The sequence below is a fragment of the Porites lutea genome, chromosome 5 (genome assembly GCF_958299795.1).
Source record: "Porites lutea chromosome 5, jaPorLute2.1, whole genome shotgun sequence".
In the NCBI taxonomy this organism is placed as follows: Eukaryota; Metazoa; Cnidaria; class Anthozoa; order Scleractinia; family Poritidae; genus Porites; species Porites lutea.
Genome location: NC_133205.1, coordinates 11,515,363 through 11,526,044, shown reverse-complemented (window position 1 = coordinate 11,526,044; position 10,682 = coordinate 11,515,363). Strand labels below are relative to the sequence as shown.

General features: G+C 38.9%; 2 protein-coding genes across 2 annotated transcripts in view; both read left to right on the top strand.

The window, feature by feature from the left end:
* Positions 1-5,660: 5,660 nt before the first annotated feature.
* Positions 5,661-6,767, top strand: LOC140937904 (C-C chemokine receptor type 5-like). Its single transcript, XM_073387472.1, has one exon. It carries the CDS (start codon positions 5,661-5,663, stop codon positions 6,765-6,767), a length of 1,107 nt encoding a protein of 368 aa, XP_073243573.1.
* Positions 6,768-9,472: 2,705 nt separating this feature from the next.
* Positions 9,473-10,682, top strand: part of LOC140937903 (neuropeptide FF receptor 1-like) — a 1,322-nt gene continuing 112 nt past the window's right edge. The window contains exon 1 of the mRNA XM_073387471.1: positions 9,473-10,682. This exon is cut by the window's right edge and continues 112 nt beyond it. Coding sequence (XP_073243572.1) covers positions 9,682-10,682 — 1,001 coding nt within the window. The 5' untranslated portion in view covers positions 9,473-9,681.

The window sequence follows — 10,682 nt, the reverse complement described above, 5'->3', positions numbered from 1 at the left end:
TTTTCTCGAAAACACAGTTTACTTGAACATAATAATAAGGGTGCCAGATATATTCAAGATAACACAAAATGCCGGTTTGTAAAGCAAACATTAAGAAAAAATATATTAAAAATAGCATTTTGCATATTTTGCTGTGGAGTTCTGATGGCTATGGAGTCCCTTGAATCAAAACTACTCCTTTTGCACGCGAGGGTCAGTTTGTTAGTCGCTGTTGGACGTCTCTATCGATAACTAAAAATGCTATTTTTAGTACTTAAAATGTTTTATTCCTTTCCTATCGATGAATACACGGTGCTCTCTTCCTAATATACGGAAAAGTATCAGCTTAGTCAATACGGGTGTCTGCAGCTGAAATCCAGTGTCACCCGGAGCGCTTTAAAGTATTTAATTAACTTCTGTCTGGCGGGAAGACATTAAAGACAAGGATACACTGCTATGTTATGTTTATGAGAAAACGTTCCAGGCACGTACGAGAAAGAGAATAATATGATGGTATGTGGCTTAGATTAATTCTGAGTGAAGGTCATATTTAAAAAGAATGCTAAAAATCCTCTATTGCATAGCTCTCTTTCTTCCATCCAAGTAATGGCTTTTGTTTATTTTTTTCCAGTATAATGTTAATATTGTTGGCCTTCTGGTTACAAAACGATTCAGTGATAATTCCTTTGAATAGCAGTTTTACAGCAAACAGACCAATCAGAAACTGGTCTTTTGTGTCCGGTTCTCATGAAAACAAAACGTAGCCAGACACGGGTGCAAATTGCAAGGTGTCATGTTCCCAATAACGCAAATTAAATCGGTCATTTGCATTTGCAGAGCCTCTTAAGTTCAAAAGCTGATCGTTTGTCTGTATGTTACACACGTACAAGTAGCAACTTAAAATGGAATTCAGAATGAATTGTTCTTATACAGGAGATAATTAGTCATAAAGGTAAGCCGACAAAATATCCCTTAACCTATCAGGGGCACCCAACGACGGTTTCCTCCTAAAGACATAGAAAATACTTTTTAGGCTATCCGGAGTACTTTTAGATATCTAGTTATGCATTCTGAGCCGCGCTACAAAATTTGTATCTGTTCGGTCATCCTAGCTAGGCCAGGGAAACTTGAGTCTGTGAAATTGCATGGGCTGACAGTAACATAGATTTAGCCAGGGCTAAGAGCGAAGCTCCCGTTAATAAATTCATAATTTAAATCAAACAATAAACTTGTAATCCACAGATCAGGGCACATTCATTTGACTTTTGAGGCAAAGGCTGAGTGATTTTAGAGAAAAATCAGAATTTGACCGTCCAAAAGTGAAACAAATTTTACATCAAGTTATTTGTACACTGAAAAATAGCAATCATGTTCGATCACAGTAGATTAGGCCTGGAAAACAAATAGACCTATTCGTGTATTGTATTTGCATTAGCTGTAGCATCATAATGTCGCATTCACCAGTCTCTCCAACATTGCTCCGTTAGAGAGACTATGGATAATTGGACAACCCCGAAATATTATTTTAAGAAACACATGCGCCACGATAGTCCTTGGTGGCAGCAAATTTACACGTTACATTCCTCTGTCTCAAAGAGAGGCCAAAATGAAAATCAGGCCGGATTTTTGTGTTCGACAAGTTTAGTTTACTAGTAAATCTTGGCGACGAATCTGGTGGCGTGTAAACTTATGAATTTGTTCATGCTTAGCGTGCGTATATCGAGTTATGGATGCACGCGGAAAGTTTGGAGAGCACGAAAGATGCGTAAGAGTTGCACGAGGCGATAGCCGAGTGCAACTCTAGCTTCTTGAGTGCTCTCCAAACTTCCCAATTGCATCTATAACTCGATATACGCACAGCTAAAAGCATGAGCAAATTCTTTTATAACATAGCTGACAAAAATGCTTGCTTTTTGATTAACTGCAAAATTCTCGTAACGCGCGACACAATAACAAACGGTTCTATTGGCTGATTACGAACACGCCACAATCGTCTTGTTTGAATGAAAATATTCTTTCTGTAAAACTGAGAAAGAAAATTTGCTTCTTTATTCGTTAACGATCAATGGAAACTATACAGAAACAAAGGTAAAAGAGTCTTAAAGTTCACCTAAAGTTGAAATCCTCCGTGACATGTTCGTGAGAAGTCGTGTAGTATGGTTTGGATTTGCTGAAAACATGTTTATGTTTTGCTTGGCGAAATTCAGAAAACATGTTTTTAGTGAAGACGATTGTCATCCTTCTTTAAACTGACATTCATTTACGAACATTGGCTGGTCATTACAGCTTCTTGAGAAGACCTGGCAGCAGTTGTTTTTGTGAGTAATAAATTTATGTCTTCTTGTGTACATTTGTGTTGTTATTGCGAGAGAAATTTTCCTGCTTCAGTCGGATTGTCCGGAGATAACAAAAGTGTATAACAAATTTAAAAACAACAATAAAAACGGAAATTTTAGCTTTAAATGTTGTTGATGACCAGTTGGTGTCTGTTCTGTTACCAGTGAATGTCTTTCGGCCAAAATTTCCTGAAGCTGTTCTTCCGACAAATTTGCGAAAAGTGCAACTTGCGAGTTTTTTTTAAATTCGGCTTTATTTTTGCTGCTTGTTGGATCAGGACCTAAAAGGTCAATGCCGACAGAAAAATTGGGCAGTTCTTCGCTGGTTTCTTCCATATTTTACAGAGAAGGAACATTGCACTGTAGCTTAACCCATTCGCTCCTGGAGATTTTGCCGAAAAACGCGTTTTGAAGCTAGTCGAGTGGTTTTCTAGTCACTGTCGAGCTATAAGGGACGGACCATTAGAAAACTTATGGGGGGGGCGGGCGAAGTACAAAAAAAATATTCGCGCAAGGGAAAATGAAATGAAAAAAAATTCGTGCACGCCAATTAACCCTAAAAAATATTCATGCTATGGGCTAAAAAAAAATTCATACAAGGAATTTCATAACGAAAAAAAATTCCTGCGGCTCGAAAATTCCCCTCCCCCCCCCATAACTTTTCTAATGGTCCGTCCCTAAAGAGCTAAAACTTACCACAAACCGGTTTACAGGTCGTACACTTCGCGGCCTTCTGATCCAGACGCAAAATATCAGCTTGCGAAGTTCGGGCATGCGCAGAAAGCATGGGTTTAAAAGTGACACAGCAGTCTTGACTTTTACTTTTCGCTTTCTCTCCTCCCTTCTTTTTTCGCTTTTCTTGCCTCATTTTTTTTCTCTTGCTGGGCATTTAGTAGGCTTCATTTTGGTGGGAAGAGTTTTTAGGAAAGCTTTTAGGATCTTAGGATTAGGTGAAAGGAAAGGTAGGTGGGTAATGGAACAAGATTTTCATGGAGATTTTCAGGTCAATGTCACGTGGTTTTTTGCTTCTTTCTCCGGTGTCCTTGACTGAATTGTGCTCATTCTGGTATGGTTTGAAAGATCTCCTCACTCTGCACAAGTTAGCGAAGAAAGTTGTCCTTGACCGTTAAACCTGATGACGTCACAAAGGGTAGAAAGGACGAACCTGAGACCTCGTTATTAGTTTTCTGATAGTGATCTGCACATGTCCCATTTTGTCAGCTGTCAATTGACCTTAATTTGGCTTGCCAATGTAACTTTAAACGACTGTCAGCCAACTGACAGCCTTGCCCGGCGTAGTTTCGTTTTTATGTTGAATTGGCAAGTGTGACATATTATATCAGCTTATATATAGGGGCAAAACGACTGGTCTTTTATCTGAGCCCGCGAGACGGTCATGTGATAATTGTCAGCGGATATCTGATTTTGACAGCTGTCAATCTAATCGTACTCATACCGATGGCTTACATAACTAAGAGGCTAGTCAAGTTGTGCCAGATCTATTGTGACATTTGACATCGGCTTACATGAAGTGTGTGTACGGACGGGCGGGCGTACGCTACGTCATAACCAAATTTTCTGGGATGGATAGTTTACCAAATTTTCTTACCCATGATGCTCCGCTGTGCGCGCTTCGCGCGCGCGGGAGCTCCGCTATTATTTTCCCGAAAACTTTAGAATGCAATTTAACGTATTACGAAAGTGAGAATTTTTCTGATTCCTCTCTCCATCACATTAGTGAATCTGAAAATTTTAGGTTTCCTTTTTTGAACCAAAAATAGTCTAATCTGGGCAGTGAAATATGATAAATTAAACTTCAGAAAATCGTAGGGAATTTATTAGATAAGCCTCGGAAGTTGTACATGAATAGAAAGCTCCTCTCAAAATTGTTAGCCGTCCTCAAGTAATAGAAAATTCTGCAAAATTCAACATTTGCTTCTCCGAACAGATATTTTACAAAAAACGGTCGTTGGGTGCCCCTGACCTATACTTAACGAACTCATCCCTCAAGTATAGTATCTCTTGTTCCATTTTCATAACTTTCCACAGTAGATGACCTTACGCCACGCATGTAAGGGCGAAAGGGTTAATTTACGAATTAGAACAGTAGGCAGAATTGGAAATAAAATAAATAAAGCCTGCAAAGCAAGAGCGTTGATGCAAAAGGCAAATACTGAACACTGATATTGGCATGACAAACAGGCCCATATGGCCATGATATCACTTGTGTATAGCTAAACAGCTACTTTACCGAGTCATTTAAAAAGGACGTTGGTTTCAGCTCTTTTTGGTTACAAGGAGCATCTCCATCCGCGGTTGATATGCCAGAACATTTTAATTGTAAGCCGGAGTTTGAACGTCCGGCCCAAATGGACTTCGACTTCTCCCAGTTTCTTGTTGATGTTCTAAGCCGTTTCGAAACATTAAAACAGTAGTATACGGGAAAGTTACAGCGGTTAGAGCCGGACCCAGTTCACACAAATCACAGCTACTTAATTAAAAAGGTAACTCAGGTGGTAATGAAAAAGTTAATAAAATTTCTTTAATCGAGATCAGGTGATATCTCAATTATGTCAATATTGAGGCTTCGGCAATTTTACCAAGTAATTGATTTTAAGAGTACCAGTTCTTACAAGAAAATTTATGAAGTTGGCCCAATTCGGTAAAAAGGCGTAATTTATGAGAAATGTATAGTAATTTTAATGAACTCACCGCAAAATGTTTCTTTTCTGTCTCTTAGGTTATTTTCCAGTTGTCCAAAGCTTTTTTGTCAAACCATCTTTGAATTTGGGGTGTTTTAAAAATAACTTTAATGAATTTTACGTTGTTGCTATTTATAAGGGTAAAAAGCAATAAATTAAGGAAAACAATTTATTTATATCATGGTTAATTGCCTACAAGTCATCTAAACAGCTTTGTCATTTACGGAAATAAACGCACAATCCACAGTTGGTAGCTTTGAACGGATATCGTCACTTATGAGGATTTTGAGAAAATGATCTCAGTCTGTGACAGAAATCAGACCGATGATAAATTCCCAGACAGTTACCAACCCTGAGCTACGGAGAAATTCAAAAACAGTAATAATCGCGGCTGGGAGCTACTGTTAGGATCGGCATACCTAAGCGCCCAAAAGGAAAATGATAAATTGACTTACTTGATATGTTCCACATGTCGCGAGGTTTGGGATAGATTTAAAAGATGACTGAATTTATGCACAGCCATAGTTTTTGAGAGTTTAATACAAATTTTAGCATGAGTTATAACAGAGGTGTGTTACATCTATTTTTACTCTATGCAAAACAGAGTGGACAACTTTGAAGGACTTATCCGCGAGTAAACAAGATGAATTATACAAACAATACTGTCCTGGTGGGAAACTCTGGCGCTGCTGTTTTATCATTCATCACACCAGAGGTGAAGTTAACTCTTTATTTTGTCATCTTCTTTCTTGGATTGTTTGGTAACGTGCTCGTGGTCGTGGTAGTTGTAGGAAAGAGGCGTACTCGTTCCTTTCATAACATTTTTATCCTAAATCTAGCGATCTCGGACCTGATACTTATCCTAATATACTTTCCAATGTACTTTGGCCACGCCATTGGACAGTTCCATGCACCAAAGCTATTCTGCCAGTTGATATGGCCTCTTATCACAGTGGCATATTTGTCCAGCATATTTAATATCATGTCAATGGCTGTTCTTCGCTGTAAGGGGATCATAAATCCGTATACTTCAAGCATCAGTCAGAGGTCAGTATACATCTACATTGCCATGCTATGGATTGTGGCGTATATTTGTGTGATACCAGGGATTGTGTATGCTGAAGTCAATCCTTATAATGGTATGTGTTATGATGCCTGGCCAAACGTGCAGAGCAAGAGAGCTTTTACTCTGTTCATGTTGACAATACAGTATATCCTACCTTTATGCATCATCGCCGTTGCCTATGTTCTCATTGGCCTGGAGCTCAGACAATCGAAATCCCGCAAACTATCCGACCAGTCTAGAGCATTTTCTAAAGCGAGAAGGCGTGAAGATGCCCAAGTTGTGCGGGCCATTGCATCAATTGTAGTCATATTTGCCGTGTGTATGTTTCCAAAGCATTTTGCATCCTTATATTATTACTTTGGAAAAAACAGCTCAAAGAAAGCGCAGATCCTTTTCAGAATGCTTAGTCTTTCCGAAGTGTTTGCTGTACTTCACAGTTGTTTAAATCCACTGGTTTACGGAACAGTCATGAAGCACTTTCGTGTTGAGTACATAAAATATCTGAAAAAAATGTTTTGCTGCCTGTGGAAGTCAGGTTCTGGAAGAATCATTGATATCACAAGAGTAAGTGGGAGTAATTCGGTTGATTCTGCAACTAGCGAGAAGTTCATTCGAACAGTAAGATCAGATGTCGTCATGTCCACGTTGAATGCAACAGAGCTAAAAGAATTACCAGTTTCCTGAATTGCTGATAGAGGAAAACTAGAACAGTAAGAAACTGACTAAATACAGTCAAGAATATTGAAAAGTATAGCCAAGCAGCTGCAAAGTTTCTATCCCTTGACGTGACAAAAGTAAATACTGCGTAGTTTTAATTCCAAAAACACAAACTCAAAGTATTGTATAAGAATGGTAGTAAACGTCAAACAACAAGTAACAAGGCTAGAGAGCCTGAGAAATTTGCATTTTACTGCTTTATCCAGTATTTCACTTTAGTTTCAAAGTCTTGATTTTAAAATGTCAAAAAAAGGCGGTGGCGGACAAAGAAACCACCACCTTACCGTGGTGGAGTGGTTTGCGTGTTTCAATGACCCATAGAGCTATGTCGGCTGGAGTCTTTGACTCCTGTTGGGGCCACCCATGCCGAACAGGTCGAAGGATAGAGACCAGACTAAGTGTGGTCCCCTTGTCCTCCAGGTTGGAGGTTCGGCTGAGGGCTGGTAACCCTCTCCCGTAAAACCCTGTTATTACAGAAACCAAAAGCAGGGAAAATTCACTTTATCAAGGAGACACTGTGGCCGATCCTCGCAACAGGAGTGACTATATGATGCGAAGGGGCCAAAGCCAACAGGACGCCGCCGAGCTGAATAGGTCACTGGTACACTCCAAAAACACCATGAAGATCGGGAACTAGAATGTACGTAAAAGACCTTATGTGCCACGAGGCACGAAGAGGATAGGTGAGGTGAGGCGGACAAAAAGGGTCTCCATTGCTAGGAGTAAGAAAATTTGATAGGTCAGCTTACTAAGGATTTGCTTCACAGTTAGTCATCTATATATAGCGTAAAATTCCGAAAGTAAGCCCCTCCATGTTTAAGCCCCTCATACTGAGTAACGCAAAAAACCCTCCGTTAAATCGCCCCTCCAAAAATAAGCCCGCGGGGGTTTGTACTTGGAAACTGTCTTTAAATTCATAATAAAACAAAGCAAAAATTGTACAGTAAGGCATCTGCCGAAAACCGGTAACTTGTGCCAAATAATTGCAGTCAAAAAGTGTCAAAGTATATTGCTGTTTGCGTAATTCACTCTTCACTCTTGGCTTGGATTTCCTTGGTCCATATAGGCAAAGTACTTGCATGAATGAGTTTTAGAAAGATCCACGTCTTCAAGGCGAGTTTCGGTAAAAACTTACTGACATAACTTTCCTCCCAACTATAAGCTAGTCCAATCGATTTTGAGACGTAAATTTCACTCGGTATATAAGCCCCTCAGAAAGGGCCTTTTGGAGAACTTCTCCAGACTTTAAAAAGTCTTAAAAAGACAATGTGTTAATAAATGACCCCTCTTACATGGATAGTTGAACATCAAATTTTACTTGAAAGTAAAGACTTGAAGATCCATGTCTTGGTGACTTATTCGGTCATTGGACACTTCGTAAATTAAGGCAAAAACGTAAACATTCGATGGCCAGCTGTGCGTGTATGCTATGACATAAAAAACCGAAATGACAGCGGGTCTGTACGCGTCACTTTATGGGACGTCAAACATAGCTTTACATTCGAAAACATCTGAATTATTTTCTGATTGGTGGAGAATAATATACTTCGAATATGCTCACCCTGCCTTAAGAAAACATTCAACAGCAAATATGATTTTAGCTTTGAAAAAGAAAACATAGTTTTACCCAGAAAAAAATATCAGTAACTAAAATACAATGTAACTTTTTCATGTCTCTTTTTTCTGAAAGCCGATGAAGAATACCCGCCTGGCATTCTTTATCTTAGTTAGAGCACTATTGGTTGGAGTAATAAGAATTGACTTAGTCTTGTTTCTTCTTTTACACTGTACTGTTGTTCAGTACTGGTCAGGTCATCGTCATTAAATTACTGAATTTCTACATACATTTGTATTATCAGCTAATTCATGCTATTTTCTTCTCTTTCTGGTGGGTGTTAGAAAAAAGGTTTTGGAAGCGTTAATTATTCATGATATATTACGCTTCCCGATTTGCTGCTTTTTCTTTTACTAATGTTGATATCTCGCGTTCGGTTTGTGGTGGTAAGATTACTTGCACAATAAATTAAAGGTTTTGAGTAGCGGTGTATCTAATCATATGATCGGTGGTAACTAGGAAAAAATTAAACATTAGTGCCGGGTCCGCATATTGTATTTCATCCTCGTCTCACTGTGAACGTCTTCTTTACAGGAAAAATAATCCAATATCGCGCGGTAAAGAGTGTCAAGTCAAAGCTTATCTTCAATTTGAACGATGAAAAGATAGATTGAAGCAATTCGCCCAAACAGTCCATAAGCTGCTAAGAGAATAAACTACCATTAAATTATAATTTCTTTACCATAGCCGATAATTGCTTTTTCAAACTTATTTCAAAGGTGATAACATGGGAAACGTTTCAATAAAAAGTACAATGCTGGTTCATGTGCCAAAGCATGTTTATATTTTCCCCTTTTATAATTATCATGTTGAAACGTTACATTTAAACATCCCGATATTTTAGCTACAGGGCTTTGAAAGCCCCAAAATCATTAAATTCATAATCAGCTACCAAATCAGTGAATTGCAAGAGCTTCCATTAGATCAATCAAATGTATTCCGAACGAATTTAGCCGTGATAGAATTGGTATTGTTCGGTGTTGATTGCATAGTGCCATGTATTTAAATAATAGCAAGTTTTTTATTTATATGTTAAAAATACAAAGTGGACCCGACAGCGTGTCAGATGTGAGGTGTTCAGTTTGGCTGTCCTTTATACAAGCCGACATTAAGATATTAACAGGACCGATGTCTGTTATCCGGTTGGATTGAGATTTTCTTTTCAGTTGCAAAGAGATTTGAAGTATCAAAATCTACGACTTTGGTATATTACCAACAGGACGCAAACGTTAGCATGGCTTTGAATTGAACTTCCTACTCGGAGATATGATGAACTGCTCCGACATAACGAACAGCTCTACTGGGACAGTTGACGAGTCCACGAGGAGGGCTACTTTGGCAATTTACGTTTTAACTTTTATTTTTGGTTCAACTGGAAACCTTCTTGTTCTTCTTGTAGTCGCCAAAAAAAACAGTCGCTCAATTAATGATGTTTTCATCATGCATTTGGCTTTTTCTGATTTAAGTTTTATTATATTGTGCTTGCCAGTATTTATTTACATGCAAGTTTCCAGTTTCCAGGGATCCTTGGTGTATTGTAAAATCATCTGGCCTATGATGACAATCTCATTTTGCGCAGGGATTTTTACTGTTACGTTAATGGCGGTTCATCGCTGCAAATCAATCTTGCGTCCTTTCGAGAATTCCCTTAAAAAACGACAGCTTGTTGTATGCTTTTTGGTTACATGGCTTCTCTCATTTCTTGTTGCCCTTCCAATGATCATTGTTGCTAAAGTCGGGCCTTCGGGTTCATGTTGTGAGGACTGGCCGACAGTCGACCACAAGCGGGTGTACACGGCGGTTCTTGCCGGACTGCAGTACTTTGTTCCGCTAATTATTATTTCAACCGCGTACGTCCGAATTGGAGGAGAATTGTTTTTGTCCAAGCGTCGCAGATCTTTCACATCTCCGGCAAAAACACTCGAGGAAGCAAGGAAACAAGAAAACAAAAGAATTGCCAAAATTCTTGCCACGATAGTTGTATCTTTCGCAGTCTGCATGTTTCCAACCCATGCTGCTTGGATGCTCATCGATTTTGGCGGGAAAAGCGAAAAAAAGATAGCGCTTGTTATTTTCAAATTTTCCGATTTGTTAGCAGTGTTTCACAGCTGTTTGAACCCTCTTATCTATGGAACAGTGATACGTCAGTTTCGAGATGAATATATTAGATATCTAACTTTTATTCTTTGCTGTTGTAAGTCTACATCTTTGAAAGCTTCTTGTGACAATGGCCGTTACGGTACACAACTGATCAAAAATGAAAGAGT

Excerpts from the sequence above, each read along its gene's own strand:
- LOC140937904 (XM_073387472.1), top strand. The coding sequence starts at position 5,661 with ATGAATTATACAAACAATACTGTCCTGGTGGGAAACTCTGGCGCTGCT.